This window comes from Portunus trituberculatus, chromosome 20, assembly GCF_017591435.1.
Source record: "Portunus trituberculatus isolate SZX2019 chromosome 20, ASM1759143v1, whole genome shotgun sequence".
NCBI lineage: Eukaryota > Metazoa > Arthropoda > Malacostraca > Decapoda > Portunidae > Portunus > Portunus trituberculatus.
The window spans coordinates 14,161,790-14,184,850 of NC_059274.1; the positions used below are offsets into that span (position 1 = coordinate 14,161,790).

Below are 23,061 nucleotides of genomic sequence, written 5' to 3' on the forward strand. Positions count from 1 at the left end.
GGTGACGGAGACAGCCAGCCAGCCTTCCCATTACGGAACAAGCTCAGAGCTCATTATTTCCGATCTTCGGATAGGCCTGAGACCAGGCACACACCACACACCGGGACAACAAGATCACAACTCCTGTTTACATGTGTGTGTGTGTGTGGGGCTACACGTGAAAGGAGACACACCCAAATATCTCCACCCGGCTGGTGAATGAACCCAGGTCCTCTGGCTTGTGAAGTGTGTGTCTAACCACTGACTTGCTGTGTGTGTGTGTGTGTGTGTGTGTAATTCACTATGGTCGCCGGGTAGTCACCCAGCCAGCCTTCCTCATTACGGAGCAAGCTCAGAGCTCATAGAGCGATCTTCGGATAGGACTCTGTGTGTGTGTGTGTGTGTGTGTGTTGCCTTATCTTTCGTTATTGGGGAGCCCACCAGCTGGCTTTGTGTGTGTGTGTGTCCTTTTCTTTCATGGTACTTAGTGTGTGTGTGTGTGTGTGTGTGATTCACTATGGTCGCCTGGTAGTCACCCAGCCAGCTTTCCCCATTACGGAACAAGCTCAGAGCACATAGACAGATCTTCGGATAGGACTCAGACTGTGTGTGTGTGTGTGTGTGTGTGTGTGTGTGTGTGTGTGTGTGTGTCGTTATTTCACCGTTCTATATACGTTTCATGTCTTGCGTCTCTTTATTATCCTAGTCATATGCTGATCCATGTATGCTGTCGTTGTGGCGATGCTTACCGTTACAGCATGGACTGAATGTTTCTGAACCCCTCCAGCTATCCACCTATCCACCACTGCCACCTTCCCATGTCTCTGTGTCCCTCCTCCCCTTCCCTTCCTTCACATACCCTGATAAGTACCTCTCCTCTTCTCCCAATCTTTTTTTTTTTTTCTTTTTGTAAGGTACATACAGCTCTCTCTCTCTCTCTCTCTCTCTCTCTCTCTCTCTCTCTCTCTCTCTCTCTCTCTCTCTCTCTCTCTCTCTCTTGAATTAGTCAGTATATTTGCAGCTTTCTAAAATAAATTCATGCCAAAAATATAAGAGAAAGAAAAATTAAGCAATATACTTTCCATGTGTATTCATTCCCCTGCTTTCTAATTTACCTATATATTGTTCTGGTTCTTGTCCCACAGAAGCAGAATGTCAAGTTTTCCAAGATATTCGAGCTAAACTGTTTTGTGACTGGCCCAGGCACTGATAAGTAAGTGGTGATGTGTGTGGTGATGACTAGTGGTGGTGGTGATAGGTATGAGTGTTTTTTTTATGTAAGAGAGGTAAAACTGGCAGAGGGCAACAGAAAGGGAAACAAAAAAGGTCCACTTAGTTGCCAGTTCCTGTGCAGGTTTGAGAGGGTTAGCCAAAAGTAAGGGATAAATGTCTTGAAACTTCCCTCTTCAATGAATTCAAGTCAAGATGGAAATACAGAAGCAGGTAGGGAGTTCCAGAGTTTACCAGGGAAAGGGTATGAAGGTTATGAAAATGAGAGCATGAAGGTGATAAGTAGTGGAGATGGTGGTGCTATATAGTGATGGTGATAGTGATAGTGGTGGTTATAATTCAAAATGAAAATGATAATGCAAACTGGTGATGATAAATGATAGGTAAGGAATTGCAACATGTAAGTAGGTTTGGTGGCCTCTTACAGCTTCCCTTTTCTCATGTTTTTTTTTTATTTCTTACCTGCTCTTTGCCGTCCAGTGCCAAGCAGGTGGGATCGAGTGAGATGGCCAAGCACCTCCTGCACCTGGCTGAACAAGTTGCCTCGACAGGGAGAACCTAAACATTGCTGAGTGTCTGGAGGTGGAGAAGGGCAGTGCTGGCAATGTCCGGTCTATGCCAGCTATGCCCATAAGGAATAGAAACTTCCAGATTATTGGTGAGTGTGGTGGTAGGTTGGAATTGCTGAAGGATAGGGGAATGTGGGGAAGAAAAGGGAGAATAAGATAGGTATGAATGGGATTGGTGAAGGAAGAGGGTTTATGAAAAGTGTGTAGGAATTAAAGGAAAGGGTGAAGAAGAAATGAATAATGTGAAATAAAAATGAGAAAAGGAAATATGAGATAAGTGTGAATACTGGGGTTTGTGGAGGGAGATAGAATAAGAGAGGTATAAAGGGGTGAAGGGAAATATTAAGGGAGAAAAGGATGAATCTGAGAGAAGATAAGGAGAAAAGGGAGAATAGAATAAGTGTAATTTCTGGGATTGAGAGAAGGAAAGAAGTCATAAAGGAAACAGGAAAGAGGAAATTGTGGTAGAGAAGAAAAGGAATTAGAAGGAAGGAATTAATCTGGCATGAAATGAGCCTATCCTCTTCTACTGAACTCACTTTTTTAGTTTCCTGTGATTTATGATACAAAATGGTTAATTCTGTGTATTTAACCCTTTCAGTACCATGACACATTTTCATAGTTATTCTGCTTACTATTTTGTGATCTTATACACCTTCAGAAATTCATGTGGGGATTAAAATAGTGAAGACCGTGACCATTAATCTTCTGACGTGCATAGACTCTTCTTGATGTAAATAAAATCATCACATTGTACCCAAAACTCGTGGTAAAAATGCATTCCAGTACTGTAGAGGTTAAGAAGATGAACAATTTTCTTTTTAAAAGTGACGACTCCCAATGGCATTTTTGTTTCCTGGCTAGATCTCTTGAATAATAAGTAGGAAAATCTAGTAGTAATTTATCCTCAGCTGTACATGTATGATAGTTAATAGTGTGTTAGTACATAGTCAGCCAGCATATCGTATTTATTTGGTTGGTTTGAGTTACATTTCTTATTTATCATTTGCCTCATCTGTCTTCTCACACCCATGACTGTTTTCCTCTGTGTCACCTGGTGCTTCTCTACCCTCCAGGTGTTGCCAAGATCATCAACAAACTGAATGGGCAGCCCTTCGATGAGAATGATGAGCAGCTTTTTGAGGTGAGCCTGAATGAACAATCTATCTATCTGTACTGTCGGCTCGATCAGATGACTGCCAATTGAGTGGACCTTTTTTTCTCTTTATATTTTTGTTGCCCTTGGCCAATCCTCCTCTCATATGTATAAAAAAGAACACCATGACAGCAGTCCACCATAGTGTGTCTCAGAGAAAGCTCCACACACTCATTCACACTCTTAGCCTTGTCATCCCCTGGTGGAAAGAGATCAGTCTCATGGACCACTGTACTACACCCCCAGAAATTTAACATATTACTGCTGGATATCTACATTTACAGCACGACTCCAGCACAGTATATTGTACACAATACTCCTAGCCTTGCATAATGAGACTTTGAATTAGTAATGAAAATACACACATGAATGAAAAATGAATATGAAGGTGATAAATGGGCACATGAAATAGTGATTGAAGGTATATTTGTTCCTAAATTAAGGGCCATGGTTTCTAGAGGGTCCTGTTACTTTATGTAGGTGAGCTTATGTGTAGATAAAGTGTTCTCATCATTCTTTCTCCTGCAGGCCTTCACCATCTTCTGTGGCTTAGGCATCAACAACACACTCATGTACAATGAACTGGAGAAAGCCATGGCCAGGCAGAAGGTGGCCATTGAGGTGAGGGAGCACTTACGGACCTTGAATACATGTTGATGCTGCTACCATGTGTTATTCTGTACTACTACTACTACTACTTTTACTTCTACTTCTACTACTATTACTACTATTACTATTACATCAAAACAGATTCATTAGTATGTACAGTGATATTCTGTAATAGGTATAATATTGTATGTGACCTAAATATATTTCTTTTATGTACGTACTTCATTTTTCTTAGTTTTTACTTTTTATCATTGCTTTGACTTATTGTAATTTTTTTTTTCATGTATAGTTAATATATTGTGCCTTCTTTCTACCTGCAGGTGTTGTCATATCATGCCACAGCTTCTGGTGATGAGGTGGTTTGTCTTCAGGTAAGATTCCTTTGCTTTTATTATTCTTTCAGTTTATGTTGTTATTCATACATCTTTCTCTCCCTCTTATTATTCCTACATCCTTGCATCTTAACTTATTTGGTCTCGTACTGCTACACTTCTTCATCCCATTAACTTACTCATTGACTTCCTCACTCATTCCTTCTCTCTGCAGCGTGAGGTCATTCCAGACGCCAGCAAGTGGAATCTCGGCTCCTTGACCTTCGATGACTTCTCGCTGACTCAGGACCAGATGGTACTTGCTGCCGTCAGGATGTTCACTGACCTCAGACTGACCTCCAAGTTTAAAACTGAGTACAAGTTCAGTGGAAGTCAAGAGAAAGGAAGGTTCAGACAAGGGGATTGGGTAGGGAGGGATTACCTAGTCATAATTATTTGAACGTATGTACTTAGTTTTGGTGTGCAGGATTTGAAGTAAACTTGCTTAATGATGTGTGTATATATGTCTTCTTTTATTAACATGGTATTCAGATTATCAGTGTCTTTGTATGAGCAATAAGCATGTTCCTGAAATGCATACTGTGAGAGGGAAGAACAACTGTGTAAGAAGTAAATTAACCCATGATTGAGGCTCAGTTTCTCTTTGTCTCCTAAATTTTTCCTGTAAAATTGATTGACTACATTAGTTTTGTGTCTTTATCCTTTGATGAGGAACTTCTTTTATAAGCACTGGATAGTCAAGGGAATAAGAGGCTAGTTTTCAAGATGATGTTGCAGTACTGAGAGCTTAGAAAATACTCTGTTGAAATTGTGGCTTGAATATTTCCTTCATTAACTTACAGGAGACATACTTTTATCTTCTGTACATTTCACCAGCCTACACCTCTCCCAAATACTCTGAAATTGTGTTTGAAGGATATCCATTATTATTTTACAGGAGACATGTTTTCATCTTTTGTGTATTGTACTTCACCAGTGCCTGTCCCTGTGTTTGGTGAGACATGGAGGGGAGAGGTAGTCACATTATTGGTCTGTGTTTTTTCAGTAATATCGTCCTTACATCTTACCCTCATCCCACACCTTCCCCCACAGACTCTGCTGCGCTGTCTCATCACTGTCAAGAGGAACTATCGGAACGTCACCTACCACAACTGGAGACATGCCTTCAATGTCGCCCACAACATGTTTGCCATCATGAAGGTGACTTGGAAGATTGAGGCTACAATTACCTGGGTGTCTTTTGGCCAGGAATTATAGACAGCAAAACATAAGAGAGGGTGTTGTTGTGTTTCTGTTGTGTTGGTGAGGGAGGATATCAAGGAGCGAATGAGCGAATGGTGCTTAGTGGTAGTTATATAGCTCATTAATTACCAGCTATACTCAACACCCAAACATATGAGAAGCTGTTTGGAGCTGTGTTTAAGTCATCTTGGGGAGATTGAAAACATAACAACTACTTGGGTTGTAGATTTTTAATAGTGAACTCATATTTTATCTTGCTACTTCCCTTTTCTTTAGTTTCTTCATAGCTTACCTTTCCATTTCCAGCTTCATTTATTCCTGGTCTCTTTTCCTTCCCTGTCTCTCCTCACAGTTTACCTATCTACTTCCATCTTCATTTTCTCCTTGCCTCTTCATCTTTCTGTATTTGTTCACAGTTTACCCCTTCAGTTCTCATCTTCATTTCCTCCTTGCCTCTTCCCCTTCCCTGCGTCTCTTCACAACTAACATTTCCACTTCATCTTCATTTTCTCTTGCCTCCTTCCCCTTTCTATCATCTCACCATCTTTATCCTTCTCTTCCTGCTTCAGTCTCTCTAGCTTGTTGTTCTTCTGACAGACGTGCAATGTGATGTCCAGCTTTGAGGAAGTGGAGTGTCTGGCGATGTTTGTTGGGTGTCTGTGTCATGACCTGGATCACCGTGGCACCAATAACTCATTTCAGGAGAAGTAAGTCATCTCTTCACAACATTCTGGCTCCAGTTGTCTTAGTTTCAAGTCCGGTAGTTTCTTTTTCTCTTTATCTCTATGTATAATTCAAAATCTATACACTATTTTGACTTCAGTTATCTTATTTTTAAATAAGTAATCCTTTCCTATCTCCTTATACAACTCAAAGTCTGCATCATTTTGACTCCTGTTGTCTTACTTTTAAAATTATGAATTATTTCCTATCTGTATGCATACTTTATTGCTCTTGGCATAAGTACCACAGGGACTCCATGTGTAGGTCTGATGACTTCTTGTAACTTTCCTCTTTGTGTGTTCTAGAAAACACAAAGAGGAAAGTTACAAGAGGCCATCTGGCCCACGCATGGGAGTTCCTGCAGTATTTATGCCAAGAACAATGTGGAAGATAAAAACATAAGCTTATGTTCTTATCCTCCAAATTTCTATTGGCTCTGGCATTGCTGTACGGCACTCAGAACACCATGGAGCAGCACCACTTCAACCATGCAGTGATGATCCTCAACTCAGAGGTGAGGCACTGAAGGACTAAAGAGCAATGGGTAGTGGTGGGAGGAGAGATGCAGAGTGACTGTAGCATATCCTTAAACATTTCATTCTTTGAAAAAATTTTTCTCTTTAGTACCTATAGCTCTTTGGACTCTTTCTTGTGCTAGACTCTCATAAAAATCTCTGCTTTGTAAAAGATTAAATTAATCTTTTTTTCTTCATTTTCCTCTTCTATGTCTCATTCCAAACAGTTTTACCAGTGGTAGGAAGGTCAGCAAATGGTGACTAAAACAAGGGTTAAGCATTTCAACATCTTGCCTCAGTAATTGAAAAAATCAGAGTTATAACACACACACACACACACACAGCAGTTAACTATTGGTGTGTAATAATCTTGTTCAGTTCTTAAGAAAGGCGGCGTCACACTAGCACTTTTTCCGCATCGTTTTCGTCTAGCGTAAATTTTTAGTCAGAATAAGTACTATGGTTTCTAATCAACACTTTTATTAATTTTTTTTTTGTTGTTGTTAAACGGAAGAATGCTATTATAATGACAAGAAATTTAAATGAGTTGATGAATATATATATTTGTATACATATTTTTTTTCTTCTAGCCTAGCAATGAAAAGTTCCTCAGTTGTTTGTGTACATTTCCAGGGGAGTGCGAATATGCGACGCTTTTGAATATTTCCAAGGCAACTTCCAAGTAGCTGGCCAAGATGAGCAGTGGACAAAACACACTGACGAATTTCTCATAGAGAGTATTAAAGGACACCGTTGCCTTTGGGATCACAGAACAGCTGATTACATTATAAGGTGCAAAAAAGCCGCGGCTTGCTGGGGTGAATGAGAAGCCATGTTTGTTTACAATCGACAAGCGCGGCAAAGGCGGAAGCAAGCTTGTGTGTGACGGCCACCGTCTGCAAAAGTTGACAGTCGTCAGAAAATTGACAGAAAAAGAAGACGGAAAAGTGCTAGTGTGACGCCGCCTTAAAGGCACTAATGAATCCCTTTGCCGTAGTTTCTGGGCTGAGAGCTTACAAACTGTTACTCCGGGATACAAGCTTTCCAGGCTCACACAGCAATCCATGGCTGGAAAAATATTAGGTGGAGTGGAGACTGAGACTAAAGAATAAATAGGCGAGTGTCTCAGCTGATAGGTACTGAGCGGAGCGGCGCGAGAGATAAATAGATAGAGAGGGTGGGGGTTGGAGGCGGAGATATGAGGAACATGGGGGAGGGGACGGAGTGGGGGACAGACGGGAAGGTGGAGTGTGGATCGCAGGCAAGCTGTTACGTCAGAGGCACCTGTAGCTAATGACAACTAGGTACCACTTAAAAAAGAATGGCAGATGTCACTTTTGTTTGAAATACTGGTAGGAAAACTGCTTCGTGAAATGCATACATACATACATACATGCATACCGTACATACATACATAAATATATACACATATGAGTATATTTTTAACATTGTTGCCAAACACTTCCGCTCATAGTGGTCGGAACCCGTAGTGAACCAGGGTTACCATTTTTGTCCTTTTAAGGACAGTCTGTCCTTTTTTGAGCCTGTTTGTCCTTAAGTTTTCTTGCAAAAAAGGACAGTCAAAATCTGTCCCTTTCTGTCCTTTTTTCAGCAAAATTTATTTATTTATTTATTTTTTCATTGTGAACCACGGATCCGGTCAAACCTTCAAACACGTAGTCAATAAATTTGTTTGTGCAACTTCCTATCTTTTTATTGTTTTATCATATTTGTTCTTGTGTTATATAAAAATAAATCGAGCATATTATAAAGTTATGATTTTTCTGTGGGATCGCAGACTGGTAACTATAATAAGCAACCGGCAACTCCCTTAAAAAAGCGCTCCCACTCCCAGCCTCCCAGCCTAGCCTAAATGTTGCTAAATTTCATATAACCCTGTAGGTTCTCTCTCTCTCTCTCTCTCTCTCTCTCTCTCTCTCTCTCTCTCTCTCTCTCTCTCTCTCTGCTGTTATACACTTTTAAACACATACCTTAAACACACACACACACACACACACACACACACACACACACACACACATATATATATATATATATATATATATATATATATATATATATATATATATATATATATATATATATATATATATACACACACGCGCAGCAGCAGCAGCAGCAGTAGTAGTAGTAGTAATAGAAGTAGCAGTAATAGTAGTAGTAGTAGTAGTAGAAGTAGAAATGCAATGGTAAAATGCCAGCCAACTGCAGTGTTACTGCACCGCTAAACGCCAGTCCGCCAGACCGCCACCCGTCCCGGCCACCGATCCGCCGAGTGGTGCCGACACATTATTCATTCTTAGCGGTAGGAAGCAGCAGAGTCCCGGCACAGAGGCTAGACGGTACAAGCGTCAAGCGATACCAGAAATGATGCCGGCGCATTTAGTAGTGTGGAGCGGTACCGAGAGTGAGAATGACTCAATGTTACTGTCTTACCCATCACCGCTCGCCTTGAGCCACCTCTACGCTGTATACAATTTGCTCAATACCGTTTAGGCTATTTACCGGTACGGAATTTTTTACCGGTACAGTACCGTTAAGGCTGGTACCGGTATTACAGGTACTGGTACCGGAACTTGCCCACCACTACTGCTCCGCCTGGGCCACAACACAACACACCACACCTGCCAGGCTTGCGTCTGTCCCCTGACCCGTTCTGTCCCTTGTGCTGGACTTCCTGAGACCATCCAACATTTCATGCTCCACTGCCCGTGTTTCCACTCCCATCACACTGAACTGTTCTCTGCTCTCCGTCGTTAGCATCATAGCATTTGACTTGTCCACTCTCCTGGCGACCACAAGTGTCCAGCCTTCACTTGGTAATTATTGGTTGGATTTTAGGGCTGAGAAGTGCGTGGTAGTGCTGGGTAGGTGGGGCATCTGTGTGTGAGGGTTTGCTGTCTGCGATTGATATCTATGGCAACTGATGAAAGACTGACAAGATAGCATCTGACACTAGCCTTATCAGTAGTAGGTGATGTGTAGTGGCCACTGGTGATGAATTGGTTAATGGGGTGAGACTGTGGCATTATTATATTGATCAGATGATGTACACATACAAAGAAGTTCTGCGCAACCCACATCCCACAGAATCACGAGTATATAGCAGAAAATTTTGTGTCTGCCTGGATTTTAATGAGTATTCTTAATGTTTACTGTATCATTATTTTTTTTCCTGTTTTACGTTTTTTGGTTTCGGTCAAATTAGACTTTTACCCAACCATTGAATCTCTGGTGTGACTGATGTTTTCTGGTGAGAATTGTAGTGAGTGTTTTGTTGGTATGTCATTTCTATCGCAAATGAATGTTTTCGAGTTATGACTTTCATTTTCAATTTATGCCAACCTCACTCCTAATTATCTTGGAGGATCTGTGGGAAATCGAAGATTTTGGGAGGGGAACATTAAATTGAGTAATGTGTGTTGCTAAAAGGTAAGAAGTCAACAAAGTCACATTAAAAATCTGTGAAAATACTGTGATGGTGGTCAGGTCAGGAAGCTTGGCCCCTGTATTGACTGTGGCGAGCGTTGTTTTTGTTATTGTTTAACAGTGTTGCCAAGGATTTGCTAACTAACCAAATCATGTGGCCCCCTGGACCCCACAAGGGTTACTAAACAAACCCCAACACAAAAACCTACCTGGGGTGGCTGTGCCCCTCTGGACCCTTCCCAAAGCGTTGTTAACCAAACCTAACGCCATAACCTCCTAAAGGGCCTTGTAATGCTTTTATTGACAATTTGTAGCTTCATTTAACCAATGATTTTGTGATGTGCATTATATCAAGGTTATAACATTGGGTTTGGTTATAGTAACTGTTGTGTGGTGGTCTGAGTTAGAAGGTTATAATATTGGGGTTGGTAAATAAATCGTAGGGAGGATCTGGATTTCATATCAGGGGACAGCTTTTGCAATGGTCTTAAATCCAGGGATAGTGAATCGTTGGCAACGCTGCTCAACATTAACAAAGCAGTGCTTGCTGCAACCGTAGTCACCGTTGCCGTCACCATTAAAATAATTTCAGAGATTTTTAATGTGATTTTGTTTATTTCCAACCTCTTTTGCAATGCACACTGTCTGACTCAATGCTCCCTCACACAAAAACCATGAGTTCCCACAGATCACCCAAGATCAATGGGAATAAGGAGTAGGCATAAATTAGAGTTGGTAAAAAACGGTCATGACTCGAAAATTGTACATTTGGTGTGGAAATAATGTACATAAATCATTCCTCACCAGAAGCCCATAAGTCATGTCAGAGATTTGTTGGTTGGGTGAAAGTTCAAATTGATCCTTGTTTCCAGCAACGTCTGTCCATCAGAACCATGTGGGTGTCACAGGTCCGCCTGGCAGTGGATGCCTACCTCGTGTGTCTCCACCACGCCCTCACCACGGAGAAGGAGGAGGTGATGGGTCTGCTGGTTGGGGAATTCAGTGAGGTAGTGTTGATTTTTTTCTGTAATTGTAGAGAAATGCATTGAGAGTTGGCAATTCTTTTTATGTGTAAATAGTAATATCATTTGATTTACATTTGTTTGATATGCATAGTGGGAGAGAGAGAGAAAGAGTGAGTGAGTGAGTGAGTGAGTGAGCAAGCTCATAGCATTACATTATTACATTATGTGCGGAAGCAATATTTTTATGATGTTTTACTAATGGTAGCTATACACTCCTAGGGAAGAGAAGTGGTGTGTGACATCCACTCAGCCGTGACACTCAGGAGGTCAGACAAGAGGAAGGACCGAGTAGAAATATCTCCAGAGATGCTAATTGAGGTGAGAAATAGATATTGTATCGCAAATTCTTTCCATTATCATTGTAAGCTACAGTGCGAGCACTAAAAACCAGGGTTGTGTTGGGATCAGTGCAGATATTCCCCAGTGTGCTTCGGTGCCATACTTCCTAAATCAGCGAGGTGTGATTGCTGTAATGTATATGTAAGACATCGCAGATAGGTAAATATATACTAATTCTGTAATTTAAAGTAAATATTCTAGCCTCTGGCTAGTATAGCTTAATGGATCACAATCCTGGTTTTAGTGGTCACACTATAGCAAATCTTTCTCATGCATTGGAAAGAACACTATGAGCTACAAATAATCAATCATCATTTCTTCATATATATAGACTGACACATATAGATATAAACCTTAAATCATAAATACACAGTGAAAGAATTTCTTAGGTGACATGTCCACCAACAGGCACAACAGAGAGCAGAGCAAATGTCAGCATCAAGTGGAAAGGAACTACACATTGTCGGCTGGTACCATTCACACCCTCACATCACCGTGTGGCCTTCTGATATTGGTGGGTTGTATTTCTGTCATTAAAGCACTGATGTGATCTGTCTTGTATGTACACCTCAGTATCCTTATTCTTTTATCAACTTTCCAGATCTGCAGACTCAGGCTGGCTACCAGCAGATGGACAGTCACTTCATAGGACTCATCTTCTCTGTCTATAATGAAGACAAAAAGACCAAGGTACAAAATAATGTTAGTTGTTAGTGATGAACTGAAAAGAAAATGTGAGGGTGATCAAGTTGAAAAGGCAGATTAATTTGAAACATGCAATTTTAGTCTTTGGATGTGATATTGATTTAACCATAGAGTCAATAAGAATAAATTGAGAAGTGAGAGATGCAGGAGACTGTGAAGTAACAAGAAGTATTTATCAGGAAAAGGGAGACAGTAATATTTGTATCTTAAGGCGCATACACACTTGTTACATTTTCACATATCATTTCATCATTGCGTATCGCCCAGTGATATGATACGGTGTAAGAGGGTGTTGTACCCACTTGTTATGTATCCCTGTGTCGTGTCATCGTTCCGTGGTACAACACTGTCATTCAGTTTCTTCCCGACCGTAGCCATGAGTGCAAATGTGAAGTTTGCTGCAGCTGCATATCTTTTTATTCGTGAACATCAAGGCAGTTATAGGAAAAAAAAAGTCACGGCATTGGTGGGTGTCTGAACTCTATGGAAGTAGGGAGATGTGCAGTGGAACAACTATGTTGGCTGACTTAAAATTCCAGCTTGTGGGTGGACTGTATAAAAACTTTATAAGGATGCACCCAACTGATATTGAGTTTCAGTTGTCTGCGATTGGGTTGAAAATTGTAAAAATAACTCGTAATCGTCCACGACAACACTGAATGTGCAATGGGACAATACCACGCTCTCCATCCACACGAAGGTTGGTGAGTTATATATGATTCCTGTGATGTGATGTAAAAGACTGACAAATGGTGGATCGAGCCTGTTGCATATGTTTGTATCATATTTTGATATGCAATGGTGCAACGCTATCCCATCCACACTGCTACACACCGAAGATACGATACGAGGAAGTGCAACAAGTGTGTACATGCCTCTGGACACTTTCATGGAAATTAATGGCAAGAACAAAGTGTGAAGAATTAAATACATTGAATAGATAGTTCATAAGTGTAAGATTTAAACTGTAGATTAACCAAAGCCATTGTAGCTTGCTCATCATGCACAATATACATCAGTGGAGCTACATAATGGTAGTAAATGATAAGATAGGTACATAGATTGACTGTAATGACGTGTTCATGATAGACACAAGAAGCTAAGTTACTCATATTTTGTAATTTAGACATGTAGCTGGAATGTAGCATCATATTCACCACATTCCACCTAAGTTATTCATGACATGTAGTATGTGAAATGAAGATATAACTGGTGTCTCTCCTCTTTAGATTGGCAACCATCAAGTGACGTGCTTCCAGGCCAGCAACCAGAGCCCTGAGGGAGAGCCGCCTCAGTATGTGCGCCTCCCTGTGCCCATTGAGATCCTGTCCACCCCAATCCTGGCCTCCAACAACCAGCAAGTATGTGAGCCTCTCAAGAAAGATTTAGCTCACTTGTCTTTAATGAATAGCTGATATTTGCTGCTCAATTTAAGTTACTGTTGATGACTTTGCTTGTGTTTTTTTTCTTTTCCTTTATTTAGTGACTGGCACCTTAGTGGGTATTTCTTGTTTTCTTTTTGTAGATTTATGCAAATGTCTTTTGTACATAAAAGAATATTTAAATGAAATTAAATTTCATTGTTAAAGCAAGTATTGAGCTATAAACTCTACCTTCTTCCCTACCTCCCAAATATTTATGCTATGTAAATTCTAGATAAAAGAAACATAAGATAGGTATCATTGTACAGCTCAAACCTACAAATAATTTCACACTAATAAAGAATATATCCCATTTTTTAGGCCTTAGATAATCTTTGTTCAACGCTTCATGAGGAACAGAGCGAGTTTTTGCAGCTGTCCCGTCAGCAAGCAGGAGAAGACCCCGTGACACACCTCCACAATATTGCAGGTCAGTTTTTTTGTCACTTTACTGATAATGTATTTTATCAGACAGCTTTACAGGCTGAATGATTATGATTTTGATTTCACATGTAGTTACTAAAGAAACTTGCCGACCAGTCATAGCATTGTTTGAAAAGCACACAAGGCAAGCATGAAGCAGCTGTACTGTCTCCCATGACTTTCTTGAGGTGCTGCTACTTGTGAAGTGATTGATAGTTTATAACAGCAAAATTTTAATCACTATAACCTCTTCACTATGAGAGAAGAGATGCATATGGTAACTTATGTAAGCAAAATTTTAATCACTGTAACCTTTTCAGTAAATATCATAGGAGATATATGTGATGCATTCTTAGTGTAAAATATTAATCATTTTAACCTCTTCAAATTGAGAGAGGAGATACATATGACAACTTATAACATCAAAATTTTAATCACCATAACCTCTTCAGTATGATAGAGAAGACACGTGATAAGTTATAACAGCAAAATTTTAATTGCCATAACCTTTTCAATATGATAGAGGAGAGGCAATGCTTATGAAAACTTAAATAGCAAAATTTTATTCACCATAACCTCCTCAGTATGATAGAGGAGATCCATATGATCAGTTATAACAGCAAAATAAAATCTCTTCAATATGATAGAGGAAATGCATAATTTTTAACAGCAAAATTTGAATCACTATGACCTCTTTAGTATGATTGAGGAGACACATAACAGAGATAATGAACTAATGCCCTGTAGCTCATTGCACATAGGTGGGCAGGGTGTTTTACCTCCAGGACAATCTGTACTAACAAACAAGCTCTTGAACACTGTCAGAATCATGGCAGTTACATTCTCACAACTTGTAGGAGTTTATACATTGCAAAATAGAGTTGAGGTTCACCTGTTGTAGTGTTGTCTTCATTCGGGCAGCATCTGGTTCTGGTCTCGGGCACACACTAGTTAACGGAATATTTTGTCTTGAATGGTGCTCCCTTCCCTTAGCAAAGCACTTCCTGACTTCTCCATGAAACAACTCTGTACTTGTCTTCCTAATTTTCCTTTTTGTGTTCATACAGTCATTACCGCAAATATTCTGAAATAAATCTGAAGTATTAGAAGGAGAAAACATCGGCAACTCCTTACCTGTCATCCTAATTATCTTTTTTGTGTTCATACAGTCATTACTGCAAATATTCTGAAGTGAATCTGAAGTGTTAGAAGGAGAAAATACAGGCTGCCCTTCTGTATTGAGTGAGACTATTAACCGTTTGATTATTGTTATGGAAGAAGACAATAGGTGGAGCTAAGTAACTGCAATTGTTTTATGCAGGTTTAGGTGGCCTTTTGCAGCTTCCCTTATTTTCTCATGTTTTTTTTTTTTTTAAACTTCTTAATTGTTTATTATTTATTTTTAATAGAGACCAAAAGCAGTAAATTGAGTGACTAGTTAAATCATCTCAAGTAAGATATCAAAGGCTTCTATTCTTAGTCTAAAATGTTTTGTTAACTCATAAGGAGTCTTTAGAACCAACTGACATGATTGCTTGGAATTTCATGAGTGTTTGTCTTTATTAGTGATGCTAGAAGCCTTGCTTAGTGATCACTTATAACACACAAACACATGAAAATCTCAGTAACATCCATTAGAATCTTCTAAAAATGGAGAAAAGATGCCAAAAGTCTTAAGAGTAGACGGTGAATTGTCTTAGTTGTTAGCATTGTAAGGGTTAAGGTGAGGTGTTGGTAATGAGGTGTTTGTTCCTGGCAGTGATGGTGCAGAGTGTGTGTAGGCTGAGCAGTCTGGTTCTGGGGCCATTGGTGTCACGTGTGGAGGAGCAACTCAGTCATGTCCTCACCACCACAAAATACCTCAAGCAGGAGGAGGAACACTTGAAGGAATTATCCTCTGAAAACAATGTTGCTCTTCCTGTCCTATAGGAAGCCAAAGGTTGTTTTAGGGATGCATTCAAACACCAAAGTTCTTCATGCCAAGGCTCGTTAGGATGAACAGGTTTCCATTTTATTTGTATTATGATGTTTTTTTTTACTGTGTTGTAATGATTTGTAATTATAGGGACACTGTTAAGTTTGACAAGTATAGACATGGTTTTAGAAGTCAAATGTTCAGCATCCATAGGTTAAGCTGTGTATGTTAGTCATTTGCTACTTATGATGATTATTTCTTAATCATCTTGCTTATGTTTATAAACAGTTATCTGACTTTCCTATTCACTAATGTCATACAAGCCACTAATGAGCCTTGGTATTGAAGAGATCAATTCTTGCTCTATTTTTGTAGAATTTGTAGGCCTGTGGGAAGATTCTCTTTGCTAAAGATCGTCAATATTAATTGACTTTTGCTTAACCCTTCTCGTCACATCTTCCTGTACAGGGCATGGCACACTTAGTTGTGTGAAGGGCTGTGACAGATTTACAGTGTGTAGGGATAGATCAAACTGCTAGAGTGTAGGGAGTGCCTCACCACCGTGGTGTATAAGCCATCAGTTGGGAACACTTTCCCATATAGTATGTATTTTTTTTATTATTATTTTTAATCTTTTTAGTTTATTTTCATCTTTTCTCTTTCATGATGAGTAGCCTACATATCTTCAAGGAACACAGAGATGATTACCTCAATTCTCATGAGTTTTCCAATGAACAATACAAAATCTTATGTAAAATGTCTCTAGAATCAGCAACATTTTAAAGTCCCAATAACTTTCAGTAAATACTGCTAAACAGTCAGAAAACCACAATGTCTTTGTGAAAACTCCTGCACTTTGTCTTGTTTGCAGTACGTTTGTGTTGTAGTGTCCATAAACACACGAGGATAATATATGCACATAAATAAGTAATGATTTTTTAATGTAAAATAATAATATTTACATTACATCTGAGAAATATTTTGATATATAGAATAAATATATGAAGTTTATTTTAATGCCATTTTTCTAATGTCCAAATTTCGGGGTAAAGGTCTAGAAAAGCGCGTGAAGTTGATGATTAAAAGTTAGGTTGATACACTATGAGTAGTAATTTGCAGGTGCCTTGATGCACAGAGTAAGCGTTGTGAGTGTTGGTGCAGATAAGAGGAAATGCTCATGGTAAATAAACAGATACATACAAAATGTAATGAAAAATCAAGTAAAACTAGACTTGCTTTCCTTGCATGCCTATACACACACACACACACACACACGATGTGTGGTGTGTGCCTGGTCTCAGGCCTATCCGAAGATCGGAAATAATGAGCTCTGAGCTCGTTCCGTAGGGTAACGTCTGGCTGTCTCGTCAGAGACTGCAGCAGATCAAACAGTGAAACACACACATGCACACACACACACACACACACATACACATGTAGCACTTCTATCATTAATAATGCATGGATGTCTTTTCCTTGTATCACTGTTACATTATTATTACAAAAAAAGTTGTGTAAATCTTAACTGTGTTATTTGAGCTAAACATGCAGATGAAGATGAGAGTGATGATAGTGAAAATGGTGATGACATAGATGAATTCCCTCAGGAAGGGGCAGCGCTAACGACCTTTTTCTGATTTGTCCCTCTAATTGCACTTGTTTCTGCTCTCAGTAATTGAAGCATCTCCCTATTCAAGGCTTTGTCTCCTTCATTCAAGCTCATTCAGTAACATAATAACTGAGCCCAAGTGCCACGTAGGTACTTGTTTGCTTGGTGCCAGAAACTCTTACAATTCAGATTGAGGTGAGTGACTACATCTACCTCCAAATCAATGACATTCAGTTCCTTCACAGTAGTAACTTGCACTCCAGCTTGTGTTATATCAGCAAAGAATTTTACAGATTGACTCATAAAAAGTTGGTTAAAGCTTGTAAAGGACTGGTTTTCTTGAATTTGTATTAGACATTAGTTTACTTGAATGTAAGGTGTAGAATGTAAGGTGTATTTTAGCAAATGATCATAAGCAGACTCGGTATCATAAGTTAAAGTTTGATCTGATGATGATTTGCTCTCGTATTTTCTATATTAAATTAAACTTTTTTTTTTTTTTTACTAACATGAAGGGACAGAAACAAGAATCAGACATTTATAGGGAATTAAATAACATATACACTAGACTGGACGCTTATTGAGGCCGGCGACTTAAGCACTGATTTTGAAGTGTTCGTGGTGGAATGACGAGGGTGTGACTGCAGCGCGCCATCTACCCGTGGTGTCTGATGGGCATGCCAGGGTGACGTTTTTGGTACTTCTCCCATAGTGAGTCCACCTTGTTGGCGTGCACGTGAGGGACTGAGTGGTCTGAAAGGCACCGGAGTATAAGAATATGAAATAAGAAAATTACTAAAAGCTAGTGCTATTTGAACTAAACAAAGCAGCCCCTGAGAAATGTGGCAAAGCTTCAGGATCAACACATTAGTGAATTATGTTTTGAAAAGGGAGGTACGAATTACTTTTCAGAGTGGTAAATGAAGAAACTGTATGTCAAATAGTGTGGTAAAGGACTAGAATAGAGTGAGTTTGAGGTTGTTAGAGTAGAAGAAGCTGGCTCTCAAATTGGGGGTAGGTTAACCAGGAATGATTCTGTTATCAGTTTGTTAATGAAAAAATATATAACAATTTTGAAAAGCCATGGATGATTAGTCTGGTTTTCAAGAGTTTTCCTTTGAATACTGTAGAAATATTGTTGATCTCTCACTAGAAACTTAGAAAAAAAAAAAAAATGAAGATCCTTGTAACTAATTAAATTAGGCCCTTTTGAATGTGGTTGAGGTACCACGTGGAAGTGTCAGAATAGTGCCCCCTAGTCTCACCATTCGCCGGTTGGCAGAAGCTGCATGCCCGCGCACAAGCTTTTCGCATGTAACTGTAGTTCGTCTTGCATTCGTTGTTGTGCGCCCAAGCGTAGCACATCGCGTTCAAGTCTTGGCAATCCCTGTCTGCAGAAAAGTAGTGATGTTAGGGAAACATTCATAATTACATTCGAAAGGGGACAATTTGAATAAAAGGTCGAGAAATGCGTTCATAAGAGGAATGTTTGAGTGGAAACAAGGAAGGTGAAAATGAAGGAAAGGTGGAGATGAGTTAAGTAGAAAGGATAAATACTTTCAGGTGTATTGTCTACATAATGACCATTCATTCTTCACTTTCTAAAATGTAGTTTCTTTTAGGGAAACATACATTCTTCAGTGTAAAAAATGAGAGTAAGTAAATTAAATTAAGTCATCCATCCTTTTTTCTATCACTTTTAAAGTCTTCTGCCATAAGTAAAGTACCCACCCTTAATTTTTAAGAGAATACGAAAGCACCCTGTAAACATTTAAGACATAATTTCCCAAGCTCAATCTCATGAACATTGAAGTTGCATTCGCCGAGTAGAGGTACAGCCGAGTACCTCCTCCCTGTCCCCCTAACGGTACCACATGCAACCCTTGCGTCTGGGAAGGCTGGGTCCTTGTGCCAGCCCCTCTAAGCAAGGCTCCAGGCCTTGTCTATAAAACACGCTCTTCAACCTCGCCACGAGCTGAAGTACCGCTGCTTTTAACTACCTCTCAGTGCATACCATTGGCCTAAAAGAAATAAAGTAGAGGAATAAGTAGGAAATAGATACCGCCTGCCCAGACTTCGAGGGTAATTGCCACAAATAACTGGTCGAAAAGGCAACATCCTGCATTTAGTCTTTGCTCTCCAGTGTCGAGTATGGATTTAGAATTCTCCGAGCCTTGCGTGGGCGTGTCATGAGCTGAGTGGAGAGCGTGTGAACAGCTGATGGGCGCCGGCATTCCTGAACGAGCTTACAGGAAGAAAAATAAAACCTCGCACACTGCAGTTACTTTTTACTGGAAGACTGAAAGGACACAATGCTGTCTGTCTGACTTACTTCTCACCCCTTCAGCATCACGACAGCAGCTAGACCTCTTTTTCCGTCTCAGCAAGACTGAATGATACGAATAAAGCTTATCATCACCTTCACCTCGAAAACTCTTAACCATTTCACTAAAATATTTTTCATCTTTTCCTTTAACCTACACACTTATTTACGTAACAGTCTCTTAAATAGTTAAGAAGAACGTAGGAAAGACGAAACTAACCTTAAAAAATCTCTTCTTTTCCTTCATATAAACCATTTTCCAACACTTCTCTGGATGTAAACAAAGAACAGCCATAGTAGTTAAACAATCAAAGGGTATTTTGATTCGCACATGTGAAACAGCAACCAGTCTCGTGTCACTTCGGGCAGGGCTGTGAATGCACTAACCTTGCACGACGCACATGTGGCAGGACACGGGGCAGTTGACTTTCATGTAGCCTGGGTTGGTGGTGCATTCGCCTGCATACGCCCACTGCTCACACCTCTGGTCTAAGTCACTGCAGCCTGCGGGAAGAAGAGACTCATTAGGGAAAGGGAGATCGTCAAAAGTTCATAATATATTGTATCATGATGGGTGAAGAAGGGAAGAAAGTGAAGAGTCGTAGAAACTACTTTTCCTTAGGTATTTTCAAGACACAAATGGTAGTTCGTGGAGAGAGAGAGAGAGAGAGAGAGAGAGAGAGAGAGAGAGAGAGAGAGAGAGAGACTAAAAAACACCCATATGAACCCGGCAAATCATATCTGGGACCTTTGAACTCCCCCTATCAAGTAAGAAAGCACTTAAGAACACTACAGTGTCTAAGCTAAAAAAACAATACAAACAGGTAATTAGCGCGGGGCCTGCAAGATTGCATTACGAGACGGGCGGGAGTCAGAAATTAGGCAAGCTGGAAGGGTTAACGTCCTAGAGTCCCTACCCATCCCTATCACTGACCACAATCCCTGACCCCCTCTCCCTTCCCGTCCCATCGGTTACTTCACCCGCCATAATACCAGTCTTCCTTCCCTCCACCATCCGAGCGCTTGTCTGCACCGTTAGCTGGGCAGGTCTGCTGGAAGGTGAGTGGGAATACCTGGGAATGCTCGTCTTGGTGTTGCGCATGAGGGACAGTCGCTGACCTTCCTTGTGATGCCTTCCTGACGTCACTTGTTGGGCGTCGATATGTTGTGACTCATGATTTTATAATGTATGCTTGATTTTTTTGCTCTTCCTCCTCCTCATTCTCCTTCTCGCCGTTGTGAGGTGTTGTGTATCTATTTTTCTCGGGTAACTGTGAATCTGTAGTGGTTGATTGATGTTGCTTTTTCTTCATCTTCCTCCTTCTTGACGTTTTGAATTCTTGTTTATATATTTACTTTTCTTTTCATAAGTATTTTTGATTCTGTAGTGTCGTCTCGTGCAAGATCTTTATTCGTTAGCTTGTGGCAGCTTGATTAATGGCTACATGGTGGCTCACATGTCGTTCTTTAGTGTGCATGAAAAAATACTTTGCAAAGATGCATTCACTTTTTTATTTCATTCACATCGCACCTGCATATAAGGACAACGTAAGGTGGCTTTTTTGTCTTTCTGTTTGAAATCTTTATGAAACGCGTCCACTCATTGATAGTCATAATGTCAGCAATCTTTAGGAAGAAAAAACGCTTTGCAAATTTCGCTCATTAAAATTCACCTTTTATGCCTAATTTCTTCAGTAACAGAAACAAAAACCCACTTACCACACACCGCTTATACCTACACACTTGATAGGCGGAAGGATAATAAGATTTGCGTAACTGTACAAATACCACTCGAATAGGTAAGCGATGTACTGCAATCAAGGTGAGTGAGTCTCTGGCAGGAAGCGAGTCCTGGGATAGAGGTGTTGACAGGAGCGGTGAGGCAATAAGTGAGAGGGAGGGAAGAGGAGGGGGGGTACCAGCTCACTCAGCCCGCGCGGCCACGGCCATCCAAGATCAAGGTCATTTGAGACGGTTGTTGACTCCACCTGTCTAGAGATAGAGAGAGAGAGGTTCCCGCTCCACCCTACCTTCTACCTGCCGCCTGCCGTTGCCGCCCGCCTCCCCGCCCCTGTCCTGAGGCGTGGAAGGGAAGGCACGGCGCGGGTTGCATGTTCGTCAAATGTACTAATTCGGACTCTATTTTCATTCGCGACTTTGTTGTTGAGTGTGTTTAATGTTACGCCCTAATTGGACAAGGGCTGGAGATTAGCAGTGTGTGTGTGTGTGTGTGTGTGTGTGTGTGTGTGTGTGTGTGTGTGTGTGTGTGTGAGAGAGAGAGAGAGAGAGAGAGAGAGAGAGAGAGAGAGAGAGAGAGAGAGAGAGAGAGAGAGAGAGAGAGAGAGTCTAATCTCATACAGGCTGATACCTTCCTATCAACGAGTATTTCCTGTAGACGTTCCCTTTAATTCCTTTACAATTGCTGTGTGGTGTTCACACTTTCCTTCAAACATATTCAAGTTGGTATTACGGAACCGTGAGGAATTGAACCAGAAAGCTTGAGGCGGGCAGCTTGTCGCGTGGCAGTCATCAATTTTCTCATGAGTATAATTTGGACTGTTCTGAGGTATCAGTCTTTTTTGTAGATGCAGTCTGGAGGAAGACTTAGAATGCTTTAAAGTAATTTTGAAATCAGCAAACCCTTTCTGATCGCCGGGAACAACGATAGAAAATTCAGTTTGTTAGTGGTGACTCGTGAGCCACATGTTGAGCAGATGTCAAGGGGATAGAGGAGGAAAACCCGCGCTTATCCTCTGTTGTCATTGCCGGTAGAGTGAGTGGCTCTCTGTCTGCTGTCTATGATTCAACGTTGGTCTGTGTCTCGCAAGTCACGGGCAAACGGAAGCCTTGAGCCAGGAAGCATCGGGCTGTCCAGCGCGGTTGCCTTGCAAGGCCGCCACAGGGAAGGTTTTCAAGGAAGGTACTTACATACCTTCTCGGAGGGTGTTTGCCGTCCGCTGAGGCAGTGCTCACTTCCTGGTGTGGCAGCATCGTGTGGATGAGACTGGTCAGCCCGGAACGAGGACAGCCGCGTGCGTGGGTGTAGAATTGGCACCCGCCCATTCACTTAGCGTGCCCATCGCGGCTCTCTCGTCAAGGTAAAGCGGAGACAGGACCGTGTTCTTAAACGTTTCTGTGCCTCATCTTAGCCACCTTCAGCAGTTTATAAAGGAAGTTCTTGGGATTTTTAAGGATGTTTGATTCTAGAGATAGTTAATAGATTCTGCGTCATCAGTTAAAAAAAAAAAAAAAAAGAGAACCTTTGACTCATGAGATAACCGTGACGAGAAAGAGCAGGGCATTCGAAAATAGGAAGCTAAGCGACTAAGACCAGGTTGGACTAACCACGCTGCTCATTTGCATTACTTTGGTTTCTAAGCCTGGAGCGGATTCTTCACCCACCGCCTGGACACAGGCACTGCATCGCTTACCAGGCAATAAACCTTCCTCTACTGAACCAGAGAGGGCGCTCAGTGTGTGTGTGTGTGTGTGTGTG

The 23,061-nt window shown here is 40.7% G+C and overlaps 3 protein-coding genes across 12 annotated transcripts in view; 2 read left to right on the forward strand and 1 right to left on the reverse strand.

Annotated features, from left to right (window-relative positions):
- LOC123506467 (dual 3',5'-cyclic-AMP and -GMP phosphodiesterase 11A-like) overlaps window positions 1-5,829 on the forward strand; it is a 9,750-nt gene extending 3,921 nt beyond the window's left edge. For 2 of the 5 annotated variants that reach the window (XM_045258576.1, XM_045258577.1), the window contains exons 2-9: window positions 1,125-1,192; window positions 1,690-1,879; window positions 2,855-2,922; window positions 3,463-3,555; window positions 3,864-3,914; window positions 4,090-4,170; window positions 4,968-5,075; window positions 5,715-5,829. In XM_045258576.1, the coding sequence (XP_045114511.1) occupies window positions 1,825-1,879; window positions 2,855-2,922; window positions 3,463-3,555; window positions 3,864-3,914; window positions 4,090-4,170; window positions 4,968-5,075; window positions 5,715-5,828 (570 nt within the window). In that variant the 5' untranslated portion in view covers window positions 1,125-1,192; window positions 1,690-1,824 and the 3' untranslated portion in view covers window position 5,829. Of the gene's footprint in view, window positions 1-1,124; window positions 1,193-1,689; window positions 1,880-2,854; window positions 2,923-3,462; window positions 3,557-3,863; window positions 3,915-4,089; window positions 4,171-4,967; window positions 5,076-5,714 lie in introns of all 5 variants that reach the window. The other 3 variants (XM_045258579.1, XM_045258580.1, XM_045258578.1) reach the window with 3 other exon arrangements.
- Window positions 1-16,644, forward strand: part of LOC123506465 (lys-63-specific deubiquitinase BRCC36-like) — an 18,393-nt gene extending 1,749 nt beyond the window's left edge. The window contains exons 1-8 of one of the 6 annotated variants that reach the window (XM_045258569.1): window positions 6,277-6,354; window positions 10,678-10,812; window positions 11,050-11,148; window positions 11,578-11,683; window positions 11,771-11,859; window positions 13,104-13,235; window positions 13,617-13,725; window positions 15,478-16,644. In XM_045258569.1, the coding sequence (XP_045114504.1) occupies window positions 6,307-6,354; window positions 10,678-10,812; window positions 11,050-11,148; window positions 11,578-11,683; window positions 11,771-11,859; window positions 13,104-13,235; window positions 13,617-13,725; window positions 15,478-15,647 (888 nt within the window). In that variant the 5' untranslated portion in view covers window positions 6,277-6,306 and the 3' untranslated portion in view covers window positions 15,648-16,644. Of the gene's footprint in view, window positions 1-6,276; window positions 6,355-8,931; window positions 9,196-9,231; window positions 9,475-10,677; window positions 10,813-11,049; window positions 11,149-11,577; window positions 11,684-11,770; window positions 11,860-13,103; window positions 13,236-13,616; window positions 13,726-15,477 lie in introns of those variants that run through there. The other 5 variants (XM_045258571.1, XM_045258573.1, XM_045258572.1 and 2 more) reach the window with 5 other exon arrangements.
- The window catches only part of LOC123506469 (putative tyrosinase-like protein tyr-3), a 17,658-nt gene continuing 11,154 nt past the window's right edge, over window positions 16,558-23,061 (reverse strand). Inside the window, exons 2-4 of the mRNA XM_045258581.1 lie at window positions 19,953-20,069; window positions 18,508-18,633; window positions 16,558-17,995 (exon numbers count right to left, since the gene is read on the reverse strand). Of these exons, the coding sequence (XP_045114516.1) occupies window positions 17,898-17,995; window positions 18,508-18,633; window positions 19,953-20,069 (341 nt within the window). The 3' untranslated portion in view covers window positions 16,558-17,897. The remainder of the gene's footprint in view (window positions 17,996-18,507; window positions 18,634-19,952; window positions 20,070-23,061) is intronic.